A 27,681-nucleotide genomic window follows, 5' to 3' on the forward strand; every position below is an offset into this window, starting at 1 on the left:
CATTTCAAATTACCGTGCAGATATTATTAAAACAGAGCATCTCAAAACGGTACCATTTGTTGCTAAAAATCGTTCAATATTATAGAGTTCTCCCAAATAAAGATCTGCGTCTATCGCAATATGGCCGTCCTGTAATGATTCTGTGGTCAGTGATATTATTGTGATTTCATCTCTTGCACATCATCAAAATGGAACTTCGTGTCGGTAATAAATACCGACTGGGCCGTAAGATCGGTTCAGGATCTTTCGGAGATATTTACTTGGGTAAGTAAGATGTGAAATCTTTGTAAACAAAGAAAGATGGTCACTATTCTAGGCCAGCTGCGATTTTTTGTTTCGAAACAGTCAGCTCACCTATTTCTTTTTGTGTCATCAATCTGGTATTTTATTGTCCGTCCTAAATTGTTAGAGTTGATTTTGTAATATAAATATGTAATGTTTGTCTTAAACTTTACCCAGTGAACATGTGTATTCCTTGAATCTTACGTATTTTCTGCTATTCGTTGTATTTTTATTAAGAGAAAGATGTTGGCTGTGTAGGCTGAAATGTGCAACCTGAATGTCTGTTTGTTTGTTGAGTTTTCTTCCCAATTACAATTAATTGCACTGCTTGATAATGATCATAAAATGTGACATAAAGGGTGGGACCAAATTAATTTTATGTTTCAGGAACCAACATTGTGACCAAAGAAGAGGTAGCTATCAAATTAGAATGCATAAAGACAAGGCACCCGCAGTTACACATAGAAAGCAAATTTTATAAACTTATGCAAGGAGGGGGTGAGTAATCATTAATATCGTCACATAATTCTTAAACCCAACTTCTCTCTCTCACACCCATTTTACTGCCTCATCAAACACACCATTAAATATTCCTATGAAGTAATGTAATCTTTCACATTTGTTGTTGTGTAATAATTCATTGTAGATAATTGTTCAGTTGTAATAATGCTTGTTTAGACTATTCCCACTGTTATTAAATATTCAGTGTGACTGACAGTGTCCTAAGGTACATGAATTTGTGTGTTTACACTCAGTGCTCACAATGCTTCCTTTACTTAATAACTCAAAATGTATATAATATATGTGATGTTAATAGTCCTATTCTACAATTCTTGAAATTACAAAAATACTTTACTAAAAGACTTTGGCTCATGTGATACTAGCAAACCTGTTTTCCTCACCTCTTCTGGAGCTGCGAACACTGGCATCCCCAGTTGAGAGTCTAACAATGAATTCAACCCAACTAAGAGTTTATGTAACTTTGGGACCATACTTTTTACAGTCACTAATGTCTTATTTTCACTTAGGAGTTTGCACCGAGCAAGGAGTAAGTTTCCTAGTTCATAATGTTTTGTTCCTTAATCTATATAAATGTCAGAGATTGGGAACATGTTAAATGTGATGTTGCCTCATTCTCTCTGTAGCCCCTATAAGTTCCATAGTATTTGAATTTTATATGACACCTAATATTTTATTTCACTAGTTGGTATTCCGGCAATCAAATGGTGTGGCTCGGAAGGTGACTACAATGTAATGGTGATGGAACTGCTGGGCCCCTCATTGGAAGATCTTTTCAACTTTTGCTCGCGCCGCTTTTCTCTCAAGACTGTGCTCCTCCTTGCTGACCAGCTGATCACACGCATTGAAGACATTCATTACAGGAACTTTATCCATAGGTATCTGAATGTTTACTATTTTATGGTTAACCATATATGCAATGCTTTTGAACATAATTTGATTGTCAACAATCACTCCAGAAAAAATACTGATTCAATGTCTTTACAATAGAGTTGTGCTAAATTATTGCTGAAAATTGTTGCAGTACAAATTAGAAATATCATTAGCATCTCTCACATTAAAAGTGGTCAACAGCCATCAAGTCTCATCCATGTGACATCCCACAACACTGTCATCTTGACAATATCATGTAAACTGGTCTAGGTGCCAGGTCATATTGAAGGGTCAAAGATAACACTACCTATTTATATAAGCTGTTACTATTATGAGTTTATCTTGGGAACTCAATAGCAGTGGCAATCCATTACCTGATCATAATTCATTGTAGATAAAGTGTACATTAATCTAGCTCTAAGGGTCAAAATTAATTTCCGCAATCTGAATGATGTCGCAGATTTTGATATTACATTAGTGCATTGCTTTGATAAATTAGAATTTCACTATATGAATGTGCTGTTGCTTTAATAATAATAATGTGCCAGACAACCATCACGCTCATTACCTGATCTCAAACTAGGGCATTTGCTATGTCATGTGTACTAAAGCAACGGATTTTACTCTGTACTACCTAGAACACCCAGACCAGAAATTTAGAAAATATAATGGTCCTACTGGAAACTGCATCCGGGCTCATCAAAATGCACACTGCAAATTGTTAGGACCACCGAGGTTGTTAACGTATATTGTATAATTTTTCCTTTTTGAAGATGGAGTAAAATGACATTTGCTGGATTGCCAGTTTTCATAAAATTTTAAATAATTGCGTAGTTGTTGTCAACAGTTTTATCGATAGATTGTGAAAGAAGGTAAAATCTTGCTAAAAGTAATAATAATATATTAATGCACTCGCTCAACGTAACCCCGCACTAGGGAAACCCTGTGTCACGGGTGCCATGAACACACACATAGACAACCACAATTTGCACCCAAACTCTCGAGAGAAATAACTGTAGGCCATACAAATATTTCTCCCGGCCTGGAAATTCAACCTGAGACCTATGCGTGGCAGTCTGGCATGGTAACCATTTGGCCACAGAGGCAGTTGAATTGTGAGTGGTATAACATTCTATTGATTACTAATTGCTTTACTACCTTCATTCTTATTTTGACAGTTGGCCTACTTATATCGAAATAAATTTTTATTGATATACTTTTTAACATGAACAGGTTTGATTATTTGTATTGAAATAAAATGAAAAACTTTAAAATATATCTCCTCTTTGTATTTTTAATAGACAGTTCTAAATGCAGTGTATGTATGTATGAACTTTCAAAGATTGACAACTCAAATGAACCTGTGTTCAGTTGGACGAATAATTGGCCGATGATGATTCAAATGAAACAAATTCGGCTGTTTATTGCATAAGCGGAACCAAAATTCAGTCGATAGTCTATTGAATATTTATCAACTGCAATCACTATCTGCTTGTAAGTGGGCAATACTTGCTCAATGAACTGTCATTTTACTCCATCTTCAAAAAAATACAGATTATAATTTGTGTTACTAGATGAACTAGTCTGAATATAAACATGGTTTATTTAAAAAAATTGTATATAGTATTTTTCGAAAAGAAATCTCTTTATTATTAGGATGTCATTATGATTTAGTCAGGGCCTATGTAGCCCCTCATCACAGTGACTATTGACTGATCTATTGTGACCACCACTAATTACAGCTCAGAGCCAAGGCCGACATCATTAAAGAACTGAAGGGCTTTCTTGGTTCTAACAGTTTCTGTATCCTTCATATGGAACTTTGTACGCTTATCAGGAGGAGGAGGAGTTTCAGCCTCGTGGCAGAATCTACCTTCTCTATTATCTCTGCCCAATATTTGACATGTAGTTGTTCAAGCTACAATGCCCTGTTAAGACTAGTAAGCATTCATGACAAAGCCTCTCTACAGTGTTTAGCACTGACTCAAGATCCTTGCTCTGTAGCCACACTTCTCGGGAGAGGTGTGTGCCCTCATTCTCGTTCATAAGCTAGATATAAAAGCAGTCTTACCAATAACAAATTTTCTTATGACCATATGTTTATAGTACCAACTAATTGTGAACAGTTCTATACTTTGATAAGTCCCTACTTATCAAAGTATAGAACCCCTGTTCCTGGTTGCTTATTCTGTTAATGAATGTTTATTTATGTGTTTATAATATATTTTTTCTTTTACAGAGATATCAAACCAGATAACTTCCTAATGGGTTTAGGTAAAAAAGGGAATTTAGTGTACATAATAGATTTTGGCTTAGCGAAGAAGTACAAAGATCCACGCACCCTTCAACATATTCCATACAGAGAAAACAAAAATTTAACAGGTACGTTAATTTATTTACATCTAGAATCATCGTCAACCCTTTATACGGCCCACTGCTATGCACTGGTCTCTTATCCTCTTTCACTGGCGAGGATTTAGGCCATAGTCCGCCACACTGGCTCAATGCGGGAAGGGGACTGAAGGTTGTGAACCTTCTTTGACGTGCAGGTATCATCAAGGTGTTCTTCTTCACCAAAAAGCTCATGGTAAATGCAAATTAAATTTCGCACATAAATTTCGAGAATGTCAGAGGTGCGCGAGCCCAGATTCGAACCCACAGCCTCTGCTTGAGAGGCGGTAGGGCAAACTATTAGGCTACCGCGGCTCTTCTAGAATATTACGCTTACTCACATGTAGAATATTACTACAAAAATAATGCTAAAACCATCAACCGTGACGATGGGACCTGTAAAGGGCCCGAAACGTTGGTTTGTTTGAAAAAACGAATGTACGCGTTTTAAATCCGGAAAAGTAGTTTAATTTCCTGTAATAATGGTAAAGTTTTTTTATTGCCTAATGTAATTGTAATTATAAACAAAATTGTGTCGATTATCATAAGCCTATTTTTACGTACTTAGTTAGTTTTTGCATTAGATAAATATGTTTTAAATAAATCAAAACTGCTTGTAAAGTGATTATAAGGTACCTTTACCTGCTAACTGACACAAATACACACCAAATTATCTATGATATCTGTGATGATAAGAGTATCGTGGGTTGTCAATACAGGGTTGATTGTTAGTGACTAACAGTTTACTTAACACATTTGAATGTGCTTACCTTTATTTTCTATATTACATATTTGTGGTACAAAAGGAATGAAGAAAAAAGGACGTAAGCGGGTCTTCTTTTCATCTTAACAAATTATCAAATCCAAAACAAAGGATTGTGCAATGAGAACAAAAAGAAGTTTATCCATGTAAACTGTAGGCTAGTTGTGTCGATCATTATAAAAGTTGTGTAAGTCCATATTTTCAAACACAGCTTGAAAGTATCACATTTAGTAATCTTTCATTATAAAAGTGAAGCAACTCCAATAATTGCACTAACATCCCATAGAAGGCATTACTAGTTTACTCAGATAATTAAAATTACTACACATTACTTTGCCAAAAGCTCATCACTTCTAAATTTAATTACTAGGACTTAATTTACTCTTACAATTAATGACACAGTTGTAAACAGGAAAGTGCTGCAGTCCTCGATCCTGACCCCTATAGATTCAGGAGCTCATTATTTATGATGCACTTATTTTACTTTATAATTTTCCAGGATTCTGAACAAACATGTTTACATTGAAGATGCTAATGATGTAAACTGTTCTGTAAGAATGAATACTAAAGTTTATCCCCTCTACGATTACAACGTTAGTTGCAGTCTACTGTGCCTTTTTGTCTGTAAACATCATGTGCTCACGTGCCTTATTCAGACTTACGCTTTTCTTTGTTGCAATACTGTAGTTCACCACTCTCCCTTCGATGCATTAAACACTCCGAAACACTTCATCTTTATGTCATTGACTTGCCATTCGGCACACACGGCAAAAGAATGGACTACAATACGAACTAATGGGATCTGTTATCTAAAGCATAGTTTCCCAAAAGTGGTCACTTTCGCCCCCCAGTGGGCGCTGAAGAGTCCTAGGGTAGGTAGGGGCTTCGGAAGCAATTGGGGAGCGTTGATGCTGTCCTGGGGGTGTTACCGCATTTGACAAAAAAAAACCCTGAATTATCTATATAGATATTCATATATATGAACTACACTAAAAATATACAATTTCTTTTCCTTGTGATTTTTTGTGTTGTATTAATATAAAAAATACGTGTTGTTTTTTGTGGTTGTGGCGTTGAAATTTTTTTATCTTGTCTAAGTGGGGGGTTAAACAAATAGTTGGAGAATCTATGCTATCTAAAGCTACAATTTAGGGTAATTCAAGGCTTAAGTGAATAGGCAAGTACTAGACAAGCCAGTAACATCAGGTGGTGATGTGATCATTCGTCTATTTTACGAAAAAAACCTTCAGAGTTAGTAAATAAGTTAAAGGTGTAGAAATATCGTCTCACAATCTTATTTCCATAAGATACTCATAGGAAGAAGTTATTGATATCCATAACTGTCAACAATTATTTTAATGGCTTTCAATCTGAGTAAAAGTACAGTAAAAACAAATTTTACAAAAGATGTAATGTCTTCTGAGCCTGTGACTACGCAGGCTCTATGTATTATTAGGCTCTATGTATCTTGGGAATATTTAACCAAATATTGCAACATCAAGTTAATTTTGATGTTAATTTTTAAATGCCATGTGGCAACACTGTCTTGTCACTGTTTTCTGGTAGAATAAATTTGTTGCTGTAATCAACAGCAACCTAAGCAAACAGGCAACTGCCATGATTGGGCTTGAATAATATAAAAAATACATATAATATTATAAATAAAGATATAAATATTGACTTGCGGTAGAAATAGCTACGGCCTACGGGTATATACAGGCAGGATCTGCTCAATAAAAGAACCCTAACTCAAGATGAATTAATTCTACATCATATTTCTTATGTTCCAGGTACAGCACGTTATGCATCAATCAACACTCATTTAGGCATTGAACAGTCTCGTCGTGACGACCTTGAGTCCTTGGGCTACGTGCTCATGTACTTCAACCGGGGTAGTCTGCCCTGGCAGGGGCTTAAAGCTGCAACTAAACGCCAGAAATACGAAAGGATATCTGAGAAAAAGCTTTCAACGCCTTTTGATGAACTTTGTAAAGTAAGTAGTTTGTTAAATTAAATAAATAAATAAAAAATAGCTCTTATTCACTGATTACTTCTAAATTAATGCTAATTCTAACCTAATGCTTACTTCTAACAGTAATAATCCTTAATTCTAACATCAGCGTCGGTTCTGGTTCTGATTAGGTTGTCCTCTGACATAGGCCTCCTCCATATTTTTCTATAAGCAACGGTCTTGTGCCGACCGGCGCCATTCTCAGGGCAGATCGTCTTCTCACCTTCTTGTTGGCCTTCCTCTATACCTCTTTCCATCTCTTGGATACCAATGTGTCACATCTTTTGACCACTTTTCTTTTGGTGATATTGCTGTGTGTCTATACCAGCGCCACTTCAGTCTTTTGATTTTTGTTGTGATATCTGCCTTGGTTGCCTTCCTAATTCTGGAGTCTCCATTTGTTTCTCGGCTTGAAGTGTAACATGCTTCTTTCCATTCCTTGTTAGCACACCTTTAGTCTTTCGCTCAGAGACTTAGTCAAGCCCCATTGTTTGGCACCCATATATGGGCACTGGTAGGATGCATGTGTTGAAGACTGCGCTTGTCTGACATTGGGATTACTTCATTCTTGAATATCTCGTTGAGCGATCAATAGCGCGATTAAGCAACAGTTGGGCACGCGCCCAACTGTTGCTTAATCTTCTTTTTTGAATTTTCTTCTCTATTTATAAATTTGGGGACATTATTTGTCCTAGAGACATAATCACCCACATAATCAATTTCTTGATTTTTTGCTATTAAGGGTTGTTTATGTCGATTTGTAATAGCCTTAGTTTTGGAGAAACTCATTGTTAGCCCTGCTTTCTGGCTTTCTACTGCTAGCAGTTCGAGCATTTCGTGCAAAGTAGATGGGTCTTCTGCAAAAAACTCAATATCGAATCTCAAGTGTTTTCCATTTATGTTGAGTCCTAGTTTGTCCCAATTCAACTGTCTGAAAATTTCCTCTAGGACAGCAGAGAAGATTTACGATGCTCGTGGGTGTCCTTGTCTTACATCTTTTTGAATATTGAATTCGTCCCCAATTCTTTCTAACTGGAATCTTGCTGTACATTATATATTTTGGTCAATATTCTAATATATTTTCGTTCAACACCTTGATTTTGGAGAGCTTTATATATATGAGAATGAGATAGGGATAGAAAGCCTTGTTATAGTCTACAAAGGAAATGTAGTACGGCTTCTTATATTCATTGTATTTTTCCACTACTTGTTTAACCAAGTGGATTGTTACATTCTTTTTATTGTTTACGTGATTTTTATTAGTTTGTTACTCCACTACTTTGTTATTATTGATGCAAAGATGGAACACAATTTTAAATTCTTTTATTGAGTAGCAGGAGAGGCACGTGGGACTTGTCAACTTACGTCTCTAAGTGACGGGCGCAGTGGCAGTACCCCTCCGATATTTGCGGTTTAAAGCTCTGACTGGCACTGCAACTGTTATGAATAGGCGTGTCGCTTACCACCAGGCTCACGACTTGTGCGTCCCGTCACTTGGTATTATAAAACAAAAATCTGACTGAACTCGAACCAGTGTTTGTTGCCGTGCCGTGGCTACCACTCTTGGTAGCTGCAAAGGTTTCTGGCTGAGTGAGTTACCACATAAGTTTCTCACAGGTGCGCTGACGGTGAAAAAAACCCTTTAAACCCAAAACAAAGAATCGTAACAAATACATAAAAAGTAAACCCAATACAAAGAATCGTAACAAATACAGAAAGAAATTCGTAAGGTCTGCTGAGTAGTAGTAGCTCAGTTGGTTAAGAGCGATGGCCCTGGCATGGCAGTAGAAACACGTGTTCGAGTATAGAAGAATGAATAGAAACCGTTTATTACATAACGCCACAACACAATAATACACAGTAAGAAATTAAAAAGAAAGATAAAGCTGAATTATAACAAAAAATAAAATCTTAGTAAAAGGTAATGAAATGACCTTAAAGTATGCAGTGGGATCCACTCAGCTAATGTCACCTCCCGGAAAAGGTTTGTTTGAACGTGTGTTTCGCGTATAAACTAAAATAAATTACGTATATATTTCTGTAATGTAGTATGGTGTGTTCTGTTATATTTATAGAATACTTAAATAATTCATTTGATACATATATACAGTTATAAACTTGTGCAATGCAGTGTCCATTATTTATAACAAACAAAATAGAACTTATATTTAGTTTAAAAATTTACCGATTGTGAGCGTTGTGTCACGTGGGCGACACAAGACGAGCGGGCAGGCGCGCGTGAGGGGTCCACGGCTTACGAACCACAAACTACGGCAGCAGAGTTGAGTCAGATTGAAGGATAACAGCCTCCGTAGCACAGTGTTTTTTTACCCCTAAAATCGGACATGTCCCTGTTAAAAAAAGAATCAGAGAAAACGTTTCATTCCGAGTGCATGAGTAAAACTCCCTTGAGTCTCACTATAATAGTTTTGGAGAAAACCTCAACCAAAGGTTATGTCCCGTATTTGGTAATTTTTTGAAAATAAAATTCTAATGACCAAATCGTTGCAGCTAAGCAATTCTTTAGATTGTTTTTTGAAAGGCCTTACTTGTAGGCATATTACAAACGTTTTTTGGCCGCGTTGGCACGTATAGGCTGCGAGTAAATCGCCATGTACTCATTTTTTACTTAATTTTTTGTGGTTTCAGTATGGTAGTTGGATTTGCAACTTGCTTTAAAACCTAGCTGCACATAAAGACTAATTCCACAAAAAAATAATCAAGTACCAACTCCGCAGAATTTCCGAAATAGCAATTTTTGAAGTTTTCGTGACATGGATTATCGGAACTGGTTACCATGCTAGTCTGCCATGCAGAGGTTCGATACTCCGACATCTGTGAACCGATTTCGATGATTCTTTTTTTTGTTGAAAGGGGTTAACTGAGTTCTATTCAAATTTGAAGAAAATATTTCACATCTAAGGGTTGCAAATTAGGGGACAAATTCGGTTTATTGGATTTCACACACTTTCCGCTAACGATTTCAATAAAACTTCTAAAATAGTTATCATTATTTAGCTGTCGTATACTTTCAGGCTTGGTGAGCTGTTTGACAAACGGCTTGGTCACATTCAAATAATAATTATAAATCTTGTGAATTCCCCACAGAACCACCCAATCGAGTTCCAGCTGTACCTAAAGTATTGCCGCCGGTTGCGCTTCGAGGAGCGGCCCGACTACAGCCACTTACGCCAACTGTTCCGCACTCTCTTCCACCGACAAGGATTCACGTACGACTACGTCTTTGACTGGAATATGCTCAAGTTTGGTATGCATCGCATTGTTTTTAACTTGCATATCGCACCAATAATAAAGTGACACAATTCGAACAGGAGCATTCGAAAATTTCCTAAATAAATGAAAAAAATTAATATATCGGTTAGGAAACGAATGTATGACTTACAGGTTCCATGAGTACTGACGACTGACTGTTCCGAATGGCCTGAAAAAGGGCTCAAAACGGGACAAAGATGAATATCCGCGATTTAGATCCGAAATATACACACTTCAAAAGTGTTTAGGATCAAGCATGTTTTTGCCAATTACTGAAAATCAGGTTTTTAATTATTTTTTTTAACACTAATGTTTTTTTGACAATTTTGTAATTTGAATTTGAAAATGAAATTGACGAAAAAAATGCATTAGTGTTAAAAAATCATCGAATAATCTGATTTGCAGTAATCAGAAAAACGTTTATTCTAATGGATCAGGGGGCCTATCACAATCTCTTAAAATAATATTGCTTTAACCTTAACTTTTCGTACCATGACGCGCTTAAAGTAAGCTTATTTTAATGTTAAAACTATGATGTTTTATTGGCAGCTTTGTGACTATTCATTCACTCAGTTCATACTATGACGCGACGTTTAACATTAAAATAATATTGTTCTTATGTCAAATTTAGCAATCCTAAAATAGTTAGACGGATGCAATGGAAACAATATTATTTTCAGTTTTATTGTCTTAATATTGACTTGTAATGATTAAAAGTTAAGTTGAACTTATTTATTTACATTTATCTCTTCAATATTTTGTTTATTTTTTTATTTAATAGTACATAGGAGATAATTTCTCATTAAATAAAAATACGTGATGTTTATTTCGTAAAAATATGACAGCGACATCTATATGCGCCTTGGTGACACCAACAGTTGACACTGGACTATAATTCCGAATTCACAACGTGACAATCAAGACCCAGCTTGATTTATTTATCTTTCTTCATGAAAATGCGTAAAAATAATTGAAAACAAATATTGGGAAATCATTCGTTTAAAAATTAAAAAAAATCGTTAAATATTTTATTCTACCTCCGTGGCCGAACGGTTACCATTCCGGACTGCCACGCAGAGGTCCCAGGTTCGATTCCCGGGCCGGGAGAAATGTTTGTATGGCCTACATTTATTTCTCTCGTGAGTTTGGGTGTAATTTGTGGTTGTCTATGTGTGTGTCCATGGCACCCGCGACACAGGGTTTCCCTAGTGCGGGGCTATGTTGAGTGTGTGCGTTATTTATTATTATTTATTATTTATTTATTCAACGTGCTATCATCTTGCGGCCAGTAGCTGACTACGACTAACATAACAAACGAATAGAAAGTAGTATTTTCTCAACAACAGATGTCTTCTTTAACGCACACATTGCATAATGGATTTTATTTCGGACTGCCACGCGGAGGTCCTAGGTTCGATTCCCGGACCGGGAGAAATATTTATATGGCCTACATTTATTTCTCTCGTGAGTTTGGGTGTAATTTGTGGTTGTCTATATCTGTGTCCATGGCACCCGCGACACAGGGATTCTCTAAGCTATGTTGAGTGCGTTATTAAAATAAAAAAAGAAGCATTTATTCGCTTAACTTTTGTTCGCTACTAGCGTGGAAAGTTCGACATGTTTACTTAGTTCTCCAAAAGATAAAACTGGATAATATTGCTCTGGGATATTGTTCTGTGGCAAACATGCCTAGCCACTTGACGGTGGCATCAACCGGTTCCGGAATGTACATTATGCGCAGTGTTGTATGATTTTTGAATATATAATCCATAGACTGCTGGTGTAGAAATTATGGCTGCATGCCTTGAAAAGCGTGACCTTGACATCAAGTGCACAACCAAAAAAATTCAGAGCCAGCATGTTCTCCCTAATATTAACACGTCCAGTAATGGGTCGCCTGGATGGGACTTGTAATAGAATCTAGAATAAATATCCAAAATTATAATAGATAATTTTTATAATTAAATTTTATGCCATAATTCCAGGGGGACAACGCGGAAATTACCAAGCAGGTGCCAACGACCGTACTCTGCGGCGCCATGATCAAAATCAGGAGCAGGAAACCAGTAAGTACTATAGACATAACTTATGACAATGGGTCCTCTATGGCGATAACTCGTACTTCACCTAGACCATCCACTGACTGTGTAACAAGATGAGTGTTACACCCGTTTGTGAAACAAATACCAGCCTCTGCGCCAGTCACCCTGAGACATAAGTTGAGAGGTCCCATGTGTCTAATTTCACCAGCACCTTTACCTTTCTAAACCGGAGCGCAGTAATGCTCACATTACTGCTTGGCGGCAGAAATAGGTAAGGTGGCAGTACTAGGCAGTACTACCTTGGACGCACTCTTTTACAAGGAGTTCTGCTGCTACTAAATTTATCGATCAACATGTAAAGTGTCCACCGAAAGAATGATCAAAGTCACTTTGGTCACACAAGGAGAATTTTACTTTTAAATAATGATGAAAAAGACGCGCACAAATACTAGCTGAAATAAAATCAATGCTGACATAAATGTATGTAACGCTATGTAATCCATTAAAAAAAAACATTTATAAATCATTTTTGACTTTTCTACCATTTCGTCGCAACCATTTTTATGATTTAAACTAAAAGCTAATTTTTGAGGATTTCAATATCCTTATTAGCCTCTGACTAAGGCAAAATACGCTCAGCGGTTACCGAACTCGATGGTGGTATTAACTCAAAACTTATTATAAGTGACATTGATAATTCTCTCCCTGGTCTCTTCATGTGTGATCAGACAAAATCGAGTAATAAGGTAAGAAGCAGAAGATCGCTGTCGTATTTTTTGTGTATCGAAAAATCGAGCAAATCTACAGGCACCTGTGGATATTGTGTTACGTATCCAACTAATTGGTGCGTTGGCGTTGCAGCGGCCGGCGCGGCCGGACAGCCAAGCACGACAGTGGCGGCCATCTCGGAGTGGCGGTGAGGGAGCTCGGCGCCCCCCGCCCCCCCGCAGCGCTAACACCACTGAACCACGTTCGCATTGTGGCCCGCTGTGTGGCACGCTCTGCTCGGCCCGGCCGGTCCAACCGGCCTCGCACAACGCGGTTCCAAATGGACGACTTGTGTTCGCGAGCACAGCGCGCGCGACCTCCACAAAGCGAGGCGTCTGAACGCAGATTCCGTGTTTATGTAAGAAAAATTTTGTATGCATTCATGTTAACGTTCATATATTGTAAATTATTTAATTTTAGACTAAGTGAGATGACGAATGGGCCGTGGACTAATTAAAAAGGAGTAACGTTCTCGTCGTTTCGATGTGACTCATATAAGCATAGCTAAAATTAGGCCTACCCGTGCAACCATTGTACTTCATGCTCAGTTATATTTAGATGTAAGAATCTTCGTTTAGAATAAATTCGTTTGAACACCGACTCGGTTGGATTGACAGTTCCAAGCGATTAATTACGTCAAAGAAATTAGCTTCAAATGTAAATACTCCCAAATTGATTTGCGTAAGCAATGACATTTGTTTAAAATCAGTCGGATTACTTGTTTCAACTGTTTCTGAGAAAATCGCAACGATTAAAGATGTGTTCAAATACATTTCTTTTTTTTTTTTGTAATAAATCTGTATAAATTAGTTTAAAAAATGTGCAATATTTTTCGTGCTTATCCTTTATTAGTCTTTAGTTGTGATTATACCAACTTACGGGCTAAAGGTTTTCGCTTATATACTGTTCGGTAACGGTCCAAGACGAAACATCTAGAAATGGGCTTTGAGTCGACACTTGAAATACACCGATACGTGTGTGTATAAGGCATCGCGCTGTTTTGTTTTTTTTTCCTATAGTCTTCAGTCGAGGCGCTGTGGGTCGTGTCAGATCGGTATATATGAGCGAAGACTTTTAAAGTTACGTCTTCCATGTTTATTTATGCCAAATCAGTCTAACTGAAGGATCGCTCCACTCAAACTGATTTGTATAGCTGATGAGCAAGGATACGTCCTTTTTTATATTGAAACATTTTTTGCTTACTTCTTTCCATTGACATGAAAATAAGATGCAAAGATTGCGCACGATTGTTTTCATTTCCAGCCACTGCCATAGTTTAACTAGGTAAGTTCGCTTTTGTCTTCGCATTGTAATAGAGAAACTGTCTTTTATGGCATTTGGTTTCAATAATTGTTAATTCTTATAAAGAATAAATAGATAAACATTCCTTTGAGTACTTTCTATGTTTCAATTGACTTCTGACCATTTAAAAGTTTTGATCTCATGTAAATTACCAAAATCTGCATATGTCCTTCCTTTGTTTACCAGTACGCTGGATTGGTTACCATTTGTCTATCATGCAATAGTGATATTAAATTATTTATATCAGCTTTGTGATCCATCTCGGCGCGTCTTAAACGTTAAAAATGTCTGTAAATACTGTTGTGAGTCCTATACCTATGTTTTATAATATCGTACAGATATCTCGGGTGTGTGATTTTTTTCGCTTCACAAAATGTTCGTTGACTGGAATGGACCATCCATCTCTAATATGACTGAGAATTAGGTTCAATTTTGTGTGTAAATATAAATATAAGTTTGTGTTAAGAATGTGCATCGTAAACAAAACGGGGTTAATATGTAATCCTGTTGTCGATAAGTGTAAGGTTTTAGTTTTGTTTTCGATATTGTATTCATTAATTAATGATTTTGTTTGGAATCCAGCACCTCAGTTATTATCTATAAATTGCGACTTTATAAAGGGAAAATCTTTATAAACACTTTTCAGTAATACGTTTCGACTGTTGCTTGTTCATAAGCGTGCTTATAAGCTTCTTTAGCTTATGTATTCGAAGAAATTTAAGTTCTTAGACCACAGGGTATTAAATAGCATTTGTACATGTATATGCATTGTGTTGCTTGACTTCTGTCAATGTGATGATCAACGTCGCCATTGTTCAGGTAACTGTCGCCGAGTGCCAAGTGGTATGTTACGCACGGCGTAGTCTAATGTAGTTATTGCAATGTTTATTTGATCTGCTGGGTTTAATATCTTCCCAAACAAGTTTTAATGATATTGTGTTACTAATTCTTATGGAGTTATGTTAATTAAATGTATGTTAGAAAGTTATTGTGTCCAAATACTTGGGAATGGCAGTGTGGTCGGGTCGCGGTATGGAGCACGTCGCTTGTGGCCTTGTACCAACGCCGACTCGTGTACCGCTTCGAGGCGCGAACTTCGTAGCTTGCTCCTAACTTTTAAGTGTATGCTCTATCCGACGAAAGACTTTATGGACTTAATTTTGTATATAATAGTTGTAAGAAGTATTACATAAGCCGACACTGTTTTTTACAATATCCTAGGTAATGGAAATAAATACATACATAACTGTTGTAGTTTAATGTCATTAATTATTTTGCTGTTATTCTACACTCGCATCGAATTGTGTCGCTGGGTACCACTAAGGCTCAATTTATATTGCGGCGGAACGGAATGGAAGCGAATTTTTATAACGATATTGTATTGTATCAGTGAAAGATTTTGGCTCGTATCTACTTTGTATGCTACGCAGTTGACCATACAGTTCATTATGCTATGTACAATGCCGTTACATTAATTCGCTTCCATTCCGTTCCGCCGCAATATAAATCGAGCCTACCTCTTTGGTATAGAACTGTATTCGATTTACTCGAGTCTGCTTCAAAAGATCTTGAAACTTTTAATAGTTCTTACCGATTTTAACATTAGAGGAGAAATCGAACTGGCTTATTCTAAATTGTTCAAAGGATTTTATCCCTCCAAAGGCAAGAAAAATGCACTCTTACAATTTTGACATAGTAATGTTTTTGTAGATTTTCCACAATTTTATCTTATGTAACAATGTTTCTTTCTTTTCATATACATTTTTCTCCTGTATGCTAGCCTGTATAGCTTAGCATATTATGCATTATATCTATATGCAAATTGTTAAGCTTACATTGTTTCCTATGTCCAGAACGGTATGTATTAATTCCTTTGGCACAATAAACTGAGTAAAACGAAATTTTCTTTTTATTGTATGATACTTTTGTATTTGTGGACATATTACGTACACTAAAAATCAGGGATGGTATTATATATTATCGTTTAATTCAGTAAATCGCCCCGTGCTTATGGTGTGGTCTACTATTCAACTGTAATGTCCGTTGAAAACGCCACTTTTATTCCAAACATTTGCTTCCAAAGACGATGAAGATACTATGATACTTTATATAGTAACATCGTTTCCTTACAATCCAATAAACCACCAGTACAAAGCAAACCGCGAAGAATAGTATATTTCTCCTACCTGATGGGTATGATAACGTCTTCAAACTACTCTTATTTGTAACAAAAGAGGACATACATATTTTACGTCCTCGTGGAGTGTGTCCGGAGCGGGGCTGAAGGCTTCAGCTGGGCGTCAAATTCACTTGTCAATACTAAGTGTACTCACACTGTATGTGTAGCAGCATACTGGCCATAACCCTACATCCAAAGTTGCCAGAGCGCTGTACCGAATGGTACAAAAATATATATAAAAAAAATTAAAATAGGCTTTATTTGACATGCATACATTTCAAACAAAACAAAAAAAATAATAAAAATAAGTTCAATTAAAATAAAAAGAAGCATAAAAAATACAAATAAAAAAACAGCATGTCAAAAGGATCCATGACCCAGGCTCGCTGTTATTCTGTCATGGTCAAATATATTTAGTTACATGTAACATACAAAACAAAAATCAAAATTAAAATAACCGTAGACATTAGGACCGGGAGAAATATTTGTATGGCCTACATTTATTTCTCTCGTGAGTTTGGGTGTCATTTGTGGTTGTCTATGTGTATGTCCATGGCACCCGCGACACAGGGTTTCCCATCTCTTATTAGTTTGTGGGGTTTCCCTAGTGCGGGGCTATGTTGAGTGGTGCGATTGCCCTAAAGTTATCTGATAAACAAATCCATTATTCCCACTAGTTTTGTTGTACAGTTTACAGAACAACTGGTACTTTTTTCCCCATTTGTTCTGTTAAGAAATCGGCAGTTTTCTCTCTCACTAGTTCTGTGTATATTAATACTCGCGGATAGCCAAAGGAACCGTTTTATTTCATTAAAATTATGACATTAAGGAAACCCCCTACAGTATCATAAGAGTATTGTGTAGCAGTAGTAATTTGTATAAAATAATATGTTCATGGTTTATAACGTGCGTAGGTACTTCGCGACATTCCTCGTTGTTCCTTTTCCGTAACGTTGCAATTTCGGATTACGTAGCCAGAAAACCACCATCCACAGGCAGGTGAACGCCACTGATCATTCTCGCATCATCGCTTAGCAGAAATAGAACGGCATTTACAACTTCGTGCACTTCACCAAATCTGGAATGAATGAACATTGAATATTATGCTATAATTCAATCAATCATGATATTAATGACTTTAGGCCCATAGTAGTAGGCGTTAAGTTCAATCCCGTAGTCATAAAGGAATTACTTATAATCAGCGAGTCCGTAGAGGGATGTCATTTCTCTTTATCGATTTTTTTAAGTTAAATAGTAAGTAACATTTGACCTCCATCTCACTTGTAGCTTGATTTTGATTGCCTCTCCCGATCGGAAAGTACGTCCCTTCCGAGTCGAGGCGCATAACTGCGATTCACAACCGGCCGATTGGAAACATGACATTTCAAATCAGAACAATAGTTGATTTAACTCACAAATTAGAAAGATATAATAGGAATCAGGATCATCTTTTCGCTCGGAAACCAATCTGATTTCGAGATTACCCGATCGGGTCGATTAAATTTGAATTAAAATCAGTATGCTGATGGAAAGTGATGATGAGGTCGACGATGGAGCTACACTTAAATAATGCCTATTCCCTCTCGCCTTGAAAGGCCCAAATTATAAAATAAGCCGTGGTAACCTAATGGTTTGATTTACTGCCTCTCAAGCAGAGGTTATAGGTTCGAGTCCGGGCTCTCTCATTCGGCATCTCTGAGGTTTTCGGAATTTATGTACGAAATTTAACGTGAAATTTAATTTGAAATTTAGTGATGAGCCTTTCGGGGAAGAAAAACATCGTGATGAAATGATTATCACTAATTTCAGGTTTCTTACCACGGTATGACTTCTTTTTATTTTCCCGATATTTCGAGAGTAGACAGATATGTCTGCTCTTAAAGCTGTCATCTGCCACCGTCCAGCCAATCCGTGACCATGGAGCGTGTGACCGTTCGGAAATATCGGGAAAATAAAAACATGTCATACCGTGGTAAGAAACCTGAAATTAGTGATAATCTTTTAGTGAATAACCACGAAAGCCTTGAAATCTATATCGCGATGAAAGTATATCCGTTTGAATTTACCAACTCGGGAAACAAGTGTTAATAATAATAATAACAATAACAACAACAAGGACAACAACGATAATGATAATAATAATAATAAGTTTGTTTATTTTCTTACCACAATATAGGTACCTACATTGATTATAATGACAAGCACTATACATAAAAAAAGAAATAATTATATTATGGGAGACTGCTGCCTAAACTAGACGTATTTCAGGTCTGTATTTCAGGAATTTTGTAAGGCAAAATCAGCAACACGAATAATAATTATTGCAATTATGTGCAAGTTTCAATATAAATTCACCACAAGACAATTGAATCTATATTAAAAAAAAATTAAGTTTGCCCCTTTTGTCCATTATTATTCACCCTATTGCTATAAAATACGTTAGTTTTTGTACCCAGAAGTGAAAGTTTCCAAAGTATTAGATCCCACTATCGGGCATGGTTTTCCTCTAAGGATAGGGTTAAGGCCATTAATAGCAGAGCTGAAGGACAAGCACTGCTACTTTTATACAAATCCTTGTGAATTTTATTTTGGTAGGTACATATCTACTAGAATTACTTCTACTACTTTAGTCTATTTTTAGTAAAAAATTTAAGGAATAAGTCTTATAATAAACAATCAACGAAATAGTCAAATTCGATTCTTAATTAAATAACAAAATATGATGTGTTTGCCACCTGTGTTCATAAACGAAGGTCGATTTAAGTCGTTCTCGTCGCCTTCGTTTGCTAGGATGTATTTATAATCGAAGTTGGACACACAACTCACACACACACACAACATTGACGTATCTTGTTCATCAAAAATGTGTAGCCTGATGTGCCGACGTCCGTAGTTTGCATTTATTCAAACGAAGCACATCCATTGCATCATGCACTACAATCTATGCCCCAGAATGCCTGATATTTTTTCGGGCTCAATTTATAAATTCTTAGGTAACAACGTTTAAGGAAAGTAAAATAAGAATATTCTATAGATGTATTGTGTAACTGGTTTCCTCAATTCGACATCGTGCGCCTATTTTGCGTATGGCTAAGTTAGTTATGGTTTGGAGTTTTTAAAAAGGATATATATATAGATAATAAGTATTAAAACAAGGAAAATAACTGCCAATTCTTGACAGTCGTCCCAAAACAAAGTGACAAATCCCATAATATAAGAGGAAATGTAGGTGGTATACTTACAAGGTTATTTGTAAAATACTGTCAACCCCGCAGAACTATATTACTAACACCTGTTAATAATAGGGGTTAAAGTATGAAATTGCCGATTTGTACCGAAAATCTAAATTGTTTATTTTTTAAATTTTTAACAAATTTATTTAATCAAAATAGTTGCCATTATTATCTATACATTGCTGCCATCTAATGGGAAGGTTATTAATGCCTTTGCGATAGAACTCCGACGATCTAGACTGCACAAACTGTGTGAAAGCATTTTGTACTGCCTCCTGGGAAGAAAACTTCTTGTCACGTAGATAATTGTCCAAATCACGAAAAAAATGGTAGTCCGTTGGAGCAAGGTCTGGTGAATACGGAGGATGACGAATGGTTTCTAACTGCAGTTCCTGAAGAGTCAAAATGGTTTCTCGTGCTGTGTGAGGTCTCGCGTTGTCGTGGAGCAAAAATGGTGAAGATCGATTCATGAGTCGGGGCTGTTTTACTGCTAGTTTTGTCAACATGGTTCGGAGTTCGGCACAATAGACATCTGCCGTTATTGCTTGACCAGATCGGAGAAAACTATAGTGAATAACACCATGCTGAGACCACCAAACAGTTACCATTACCTTGTTATTGGTAAGTTTTGCTTTAGGACACTGTTGTGGCATTTGACCTGGGGTCAGCCATTGCATTTTTCTTTTCCGGTTATCATAAAGAATCCACTTTTCATCACATGTTACAATTCGATCCAATATTCCTTCATTTCTGTACCGGTTCAACAAGGCAACACAAGTTTCAACACGCGTTTCTTTCTGCAGATCAGTCAAATCATGAGGCACCCATTTTTCATATTTTTTAATTTTATTGATTTGACGCAAGTGAGTCAATATTGTGGGTAAGGTAACGTTAAACCATGCTGCTAATTCCTGGGTAGTTTGACTAGGATCGGCTTCTACTATCTCTCTTAATTCATCGTTATTCACCTGTGTGGGCGGTCTTCCTCGTGGCTCGTTCTTTAAGTCGAAATTTCCATCACGAAAGCGTTTAAACCAAAATCGCACGGTGCGTTCATTAGTAGACCCCTCTCCAAACGCAGCATTGATATTGCGGGCTGTTTCTGCCGCGTTAGTTCCGCGTCGGAACTCGTATTCAAAAATCACTCGAATTTTCGCAGTATCCATCTTTCTTGTCTAAATTGAATAACAAAAACAATTGAAAGTCGATATTCAAATGTTTCAAATTTAAAAAAAATAAAATCACAGAAACCATTTGAAAAAAGTTTCATTCGAAAACCTCAAACCATGAAGATTCTATGAAAATTCAAAGAACCTATTGCAATAAAACGGCAATTTCATACTTTAACCCCTAATATATATATAATACAACAACTTTTGTTCCATGTCTTTTAGTAGTTCATCAGATTTTACTTTCGCACAAAAATAAAAATAGGTAGGTATGTTCAAAGCTTAACAAATCGCAGGTTTCTCAATGATCCTACTTTATGATTTGTTCTCGAAAGGAAGTATGGGAAAGGTGTATGAGATGATCCTTGGACGTAAGATGGTCCTTTTCAATTGTAGCGAAACTAGTAACGTCATCTAGATATTTTCTTCAGTAAAAAGTAGGCCTCAATGCCCTCTCATCAGTCAATTCGTTATAGCGATGTGAGTGACGAGTTCATTTTTGTGGAAAAGAACAAAAATTGTGTGAGTTTGATCTAAGGTAAAGTTGATTAAAAAGTTAGGCAACTTCCATTCTAAGGTACGCCTTATGTCATTATAAAGACGGGCTAAAGGTAAAAATAAAGGGTCTGTCAGTTCAATGAAATATTTAGGTGAAAAAAAAAACTGTTTTCATCAGATGCGTTAAACAGGAAATCGAGGTCGTAAAAAGTACATTAAAGATGTGGAGACGAGGATGGATAGCAACTTGCCATAAAAAACAATATCGCCCACCCTTAGGTAGCTGTAAAGTATAAATTAATTAGGATTATTTCTTCTCGAAGTTCCGTAACTGTTGTTTCATATACCTAGATTACATAAGTGATGACTTTGTAAAGTCTATAAAGTTGTTGTTTTCATTTGTTTCTACCAAAACATAGAAATTTTCCTAAATAGAGGCAAAGTGATTCCCTGGGTCATGTTGCCCATACCTTTAGTAGGGTTTTAAAAATATTCAAATATAATAATGAAAGATAAAAAAATAAAACGTTTTTAGTAAGGCAACACGTAAATAGATACATTTTCTATCATTCAACGCTTTTACATCTGCTTTAAGCTGAATATTCTTTAAGGGGATCATCTGGTACAGCTTTCCCCTAATGTTTTAGCACTGATTTTTATTTTATAATATGAAAATTACAGATTCAGCTTCTCTATTCGTATGTTATTGTATGTACGGACAACGGCACATCAGACTACACATTTTTGTTCGAAAATCGCCTCCAGTGCAACGGAACAAGATACGTCAATGTGTAGCTTGATGTGCTGCCGTGTGTACATCAACGCCAACAAGAGAAATAACCTTGATAAAAATGTGATAACTGCCATCTGTTGGTCTTTCCAAATATTATTACAATCGCATCGCGGGTTTACTCAGTACCATCTATTGCTCGAATAAGCGGAGTTATGAGTGCGACATTCCTTTGTAGAGATTAGGTATCCTGTACTAGTATAGTATTATACACAGACCACATATTATATTAATATTATTACAAACCTTCCCAATGGAATTTTGGCGAGTAATTTTTCTGCCTTCGCAGGGTCAGTCAACCAAACTTTCCGGCCCAATTCAGTCAGGACAACAGTTGGGTTGATCGTGTTAACTCTGATGCCGTGGGGGCCTAGCTCTAACGCCATTACTCTTGTCATCGCATCCACTGCGCCTTTTGAAGCGCAATACGCAACATGATCTTGAAGAGCCGCCTGTAAAACCAAAGGTCAATTAGTTCAAATGATATGACTACATAAATAATAATTTACGTAATATCGTATTTGACATCACATTTTTCAACACACTCGATCAGTTAGTTTATTTATTTTCCTTAATAATAGTGATTGTGTTGGAAAAAATATATTATAAAACCTTATATCAAATCAATAAGAGACCGAACATAATACACAAATTGCACTGCGGGGGCACTAAGAGACCCGGGGGCTCAAACCGGCATTCAGAGGACGAATTAAAAGAAACGAGCGCTAAGCATCAGGCGATTTTTCGAAGTTAATTTTATGTATTCCAATTTTAAAGCATCATTTCAACATAAAATCAGATTGTTAACGAGTTATCGGCGTTATTATTGAAGAGCTCATAATCAACACTCAATATTAACAAGTCATTATGAAAAAAAAAAAATGTTTAAGATAAGTAAATACGCTTTATTGCTCACATACAAGATTAACTTGGAACTAATGATAATGTAACGTAGAGATGGGTAGTGAATTAAAACCCAATCAACCCGCCCGGATTTTAAAATTACTTTCTAGTTCAAAATTAATTTTCTTTTAATTATTAATTATTCAAATTCAATATTTTTATTCAATTATTTTTAATTATTCAAATTTAAAGCCTTTTTCTATTAATAATACTTAGTTTATAGATTTTTTATAATTGAGTTTCATCTCCGGAAAGATCCTCATTTTCTTACCATAGCTATAAAATTTTATGGCGTTTAGTGGAAAATATCACTTAAGTACGTGATTTTTCCTTTAAGCAGACGATAATTATGTACAAAAGCTGTGAGTTCAAGGATCATTCAGATGCAGAGGTCCAATACTGCCCTCAGAACGAACAAAGGCACAATTGCTGTATAAAGTACGTATAGTTATGCCTTTTTTCGTTACGAGGACAGAATATAAATTATCAAAAGCTATCAAAGTATAAGAAATTGTCTACCTTGACGCCAGTGTGGTCGACTATAAACTGTCTTTTTAGAAGAGACCCGTGCCCTGCTGTGGAATATGTGTTGGAAAACCCAATTCGCTGTAACTTACTTGAGATGCCTTCGAGGAAATATTCACTATGGAACCTCGTATTCCATTCTGGATCATTTTCTTGGCGACGATCTGACTGACGTTCAAAATAGCCTTTGTATTAATTGATATTGTTCTGTAATTATTAAAAATTAATATAACATTATAAATACGAACTGGGTTACGGGACGAACATGTCGTGCGTCTGGTGTTAAGCGACACGCCTATCCATAGCAGTTGCAGTGCCACTCAGAACTTTAAATTGAAAAGGTTAAAAACCGGAACGCAGTAACATAGTTCTTAGTCTATTGTGACAATAATGGTCACATTACCGCTTGGCGACAGAAAACGTTATAAGGTGGCAGTATTTCGCTGGACGAACTCTTTACGCGTTTGGCTTCTTCTCAGACCGCCACCGCGAAACACATAACGTCTATGTCGCTCTTATTACATAGACTAAAGACTTTCTGACAAACCTATTCTATGTTAATACGGTTGGCCACTCTCATATGCGGAACATTTTTTGAATGTGATCAATGAGTAGGCAACATATTTTTTAAAATCAGGTAATTCTCAGGGGTATTCCGCCGCCAGTAGGCGATGGGTGATATCAGACGTCATCTCCTCCCTCACTATTATGTCGTTGATAGTCACGGGGAGCTTTCGCATCATTCCGTAACAGTTGGCAACACCTGTCATACCTTAGAATGAAAGTGTCCTAATTAAAAAAATTACGAAAATGAGTTTATATGGTAAAACGACTTTAAAAATAATTGGCCATAAAGTTGTTCATTTGGAACTGACTCATTAAGGCTCGAATAGCACACACTATCTATATGGGCCTCTTTCATATCTTGGACTTACTCTTGATGGTCGCTGGGATTTATAAGCCCACTTCAAACGCCTGGTACCAGGGTTGATGGGGACTGCAGGTTCATTGAGTGGGCTTTTCTCAAATTTGGGTAGTCCAAAAGCCTTAAGCCGGAAACTATACATGGGGGTTGTGGGGTCGAAGGCTATATATGGCTCCCCTGTGTGGGCAGACACCTTGAAGAAGCAGAATGTCGCCCTTCTGCGCAAACCCCAGACAGTGATAAGAGGGCCATAAGGGTGACGCGGGGTTCCCTCACGATCTCTTTTGAGATCTGGCAGGTTCCCTGTCATGGGACCTGGATGCGAAGGCCCTCTCGTCCATATTTCACTGGCGAGAGGAAGTGCATGGCCAGGGCCAGCGATTAGCGCCGAGAGAGATGGAGGCGAAAGAGAACGAGCTCCGGCGCGCCATGTTGGTGGAGTGGGCCCATAGGCTCGAACAGCCTAGTGCATGCCACCATACTATCGAGGCAATCCGCCCTGGATTGTCGCAGTGGATGGACAGGCGACATGGTGCGCTAACCTTTCGGCTGACGCAGATCCTCTCGGGACACGGCTGTTTTGAGAGGTATCTTAGTCGAATTGCCGGAAGGGAGGCGACATCGGAGTGCCACCACTGCAGTAGGTGCCCCGGGGAGTCGGCTCAGCACACGGTAGAGGTTTGCCCGGCCTGGGAGAAGCGCAATTGTTGGAAGGAATCTCTTGTTGCCGACGGTGGTTCGCGCCATGGTCGACAACGAGAGGTTGTGGAAAGCGGTCCTAACTTTCTGTGAAACCGTCCTTTTGCAGAACGAGGCGGCGGAGAGAGACAGGGAGGCTGCGGCCTCTGTCGCCATCCGTCGCCGAAGGACAGGGAGAAGGAGACGCGACTTTAGTCGCCACCTTCCCCCATAGGAAGCCACGGCGATGAACGTGGGGATACGAGTTCGCCGTCTTTGCGTGTGGCTCGAGATGGTGTCGCGTGCACCCGCGACAAGAAGAAAAAAAGCGCAAAAAGACCGCTAAACGAACGTAATTTATTCAATTATTTTCAAGTGTTTGTTTGTGTCACATAGTGTAATGAATCCATTAAAGATAATGTGCATTATTGAAACATTAGATAATGTTACAAAAAGAAGTTGGGTGCAGCAGTTAACTTTGAGAATGTTATTTAGGGCTGTTAACCACAATTGTATCCCGTAAGTGCAGATCGGTTTTATTACACCTTTATTATTTAACATAACAATTTCAGGTATTTTCCAGAGTTTAGATGCGTGGGAGCTTCTGAGTGTGGCATTGAAAGTAAAATTTGATTATTTACACGTCAATAAAACCATCGTTAGAATTTTGTTAGAAACAATTAAAAGATATCTAAGTCACTCAAAGTGACACAAAGTTATGTGAGGTAGGTCTGGCCAAAACAGTCCTTACTCAAATATATGAAACTATTTTTTCCCTTTTACTTTAAAATATATTTGGGAAGTAGGAAATTGTATGGGCGGCTGTAATTAACATGAACCTATACATACATTTTAATGATCTTTCTCGGACAGTAATTCGTTTTTCATTTATTCTGAAAAATACATTTTTTGAGTTAATACACTATTGTATTAACAGTACGTTATGCAAAACAATGGACGAGAAAGCTTGGAACAAAACCGAATACGGTTTTGTTCTTTTAGGTTTATAAAAATGTAGTTAAAATGTACGTACTTGTCAAAAGTGCTTGAACTGCATTCTAAAAAGGGTTCAACCATCGCAATACCAGCACAGTTTACTAGAGCGTCGAAAACTCCTAAGGATTCCACGATTTCTCTAGTTTTATCCCAGTCTGAAAGATCTACAGCTACTACGTCTATCGATGGATATTCTTCTTTCAGCTTCTTAAGGTTTGCAGGTTGATTTGAAAGAGTAGCTATATTGGCACCCTGCCTCCATAGTTCCACCACAATGCCACGTCCAATACCTGTTTGAAAACAATTGTATCTTAATTGAGGGTATCAGCGTGAAAGTGGTGTAACCCTCATTTAATTTTTGTTGTAAAATATTACTTTAAGATACTAAAGTCCATAATTATATATTTGAATACTATATTTATGTATAAAATATTATACATAGGTAAATTGGTCATTCGCCCGTTTGCCAGAACAATGTATTATTTCTAAAACATCGAGCTGTATAGATAACACGTTAAATACTCAGTAGAAAGATAAATATCCATATTTATCCATTTTTACTCGATATTTATCCAAAAACGTGGATAAATATTTGTAATCGTGGTTTATTATTTATATGGTAAAACAAAGTATATTTTTAAGCTTAATTGTAAACATTGATACAATTTAGTGGCATGTACTTATAGTATATTGCTTGTTATACCTTTTTTTCTCGCAGTGATAAAAAGAATACGTTTAAGTACCGTAACTCCCAGTAATTTTGCGTGAATCTTATTATTTTTTAAATACGTAGTTTGTGAAAAAAATCTTTACACACAATATTGAACAGCTGTGTAACATTTTGCAGGGATTTTTTTTCAAATTACTAAGTTAGTCCGTTATTGTACAGTTGTTCAGCTTCTTATATAGAATATAAGGGTTTATGGTTGTTCAATATTTTATTTTTAAAAACTGTACAGACTTCATTGGAAATACTTAAATGATAATTAATTCAAAGGAAATTCAACCTAAAATCACTTGGCCACTATTTTGCCAAAGCCTAAATTCGCTACCGACTAATTTACATGAGTGCGAAAGAGACAGAGAGAGCCGCTTAGGAGAATGTTCGCAACTCCGCGCCTTAGATGAGGTCCGCAGTCCGCGCACTTAGCATCAGTTCATAGATGATTATAAAGTATTAAAGTATAAATAGCCATCTTGTGGTTTCATTAAAATAGCGCCATCTAGTTCCCACGGGCGAAACTAACTCGTACTAAACCAATACGTACGTAGGCTATAGGTAGACATATATATATGCCTTTGAGTACCTTTGAGCGCCAGCGAGTGCCTTTGAGTGCATTGAGCGCCATCGAGTGCCTATGAGTGCTTTTGTGTGCCTATGAGTGCCATTGAATGCCAACGGGTGCTTTTGAGTGCCTTTGAATGCCCGCGAGTGCCTTTGAGCGCCTTTCAGTACCAGCGAGTGCCCGCGAGTGCTTTTGAAAGCCTTTGAGTGCTTTTAAGTGCCAGCAGTGCCTATGAATGCCCGCGAGTGCTTTTGAGTGACAGCGAGTGCTTTTGA

The 27,681-nt window shown here is 37.0% G+C and overlaps 2 protein-coding genes across 3 annotated transcripts; one reads left to right on the plus strand and one right to left on the minus strand.

Moving 5' to 3' along the window:
• Positions 1–94: 94 nt before the first annotated feature.
• LOC113228574 (casein kinase I) lies at positions 95–15,549 on the plus strand. 2 transcript variants are annotated; one of them, XM_026461926.1, is made up of 8 exons: positions 95–264; positions 670–780; positions 1,487–1,679; positions 3,914–4,056; positions 6,619–6,821; positions 9,948–10,107; positions 12,098–12,178; positions 13,007–15,549. In XM_026461926.1, the coding sequence occupies exons 1-8, from the start codon at positions 189–191 to the stop codon at positions 13,072–13,074; spliced, it is 1,035 nt and encodes a 344-aa protein (XP_026317711.1). In that variant the 5' UTR covers positions 95–188; the 3' UTR covers positions 13,075–15,549. The 2 variants fall into 2 exon arrangements, with proteins under 2 accessions (XP_026317711.1, XP_026317712.1); XM_026461927.1 differs by having other exon boundaries at positions 13,016–15,549.
• A 1,800-nt stretch (positions 15,550–17,349) lies between these two features.
• LOC113228665 (L-xylulose reductase-like) lies at positions 17,350–27,469 on the minus strand. The gene is made up of 5 exons (XM_026462021.1): positions 27,418–27,469; positions 26,158–26,410; positions 23,614–23,728; positions 22,340–22,545; positions 17,350–17,481 (listed from the first exon to the last, which is right to left on the minus strand). The coding sequence occupies exons 1-5, from the start codon at positions 27,467–27,469 to the stop codon at positions 17,370–17,372; spliced, it is 738 nt and encodes a 245-aa protein (XP_026317806.1). The 3' UTR covers positions 17,350–17,369.
• Positions 27,470–27,681: the final 212 nt, after the last annotated feature.

The sequence above is a fragment of the Hyposmocoma kahamanoa genome, unplaced genomic scaffold (genome assembly GCF_003589595.1).
Source record: "Hyposmocoma kahamanoa isolate Upper Pololo Valley unplaced genomic scaffold, ASM358959v1 232, whole genome shotgun sequence".
NCBI classification, from domain to species: Eukaryota; Metazoa; Arthropoda; class Insecta; order Lepidoptera; family Cosmopterigidae; genus Hyposmocoma; species Hyposmocoma kahamanoa.

What these genes read in the sequence shown, in the direction of transcription:
- LOC113228574 (XM_026461926.1), top strand. Translation starts at nt 189, where the DNA reads ATGGAACTTCGTGTCGGTAATAAATACCGACTGGGCCGTAAGATCGGT. An exon ending in AGAAAACAAAAATTTAACAG is followed by an intron (nt 4,057 to 6,618) that starts GTACGTTAATTT and finishes CTTATGTTCCAG; the next exon opens with GTACAGCACGTTATGCATCA. An exon ending in CTTTTGATGAACTTTGTAAA is followed by an intron (nt 6,822 to 9,947) that starts GTAAGTAGTTTG and finishes AATTCCCCACAG; the next exon opens with AACCACCCAATCGAGTTCCA.
- LOC113228665 (XM_026462021.1), bottom strand. Translation starts at nt 27,469, where the DNA reads ATGGCGCTCAATGCACTCAAAGGCACTCGCTGGCGCTCAAAGGTACTC. An exon ending in TTTCCTCGAAGGCATCTCAA is followed by an intron (nt 22,546 to 23,613) that starts GTAAGTTACAGC and finishes TTGGTTTTACAG; the next exon opens with GCGGCTCTTCAAGATCATGT. An exon ending in GCCAAAATTCCATTGGGAAG is followed by an intron (nt 17,482 to 22,339) that starts GTTTGTAATAAT and finishes CATTCATTCCAG; the next exon opens with ATTTGGTGAAGTGCACGAAG.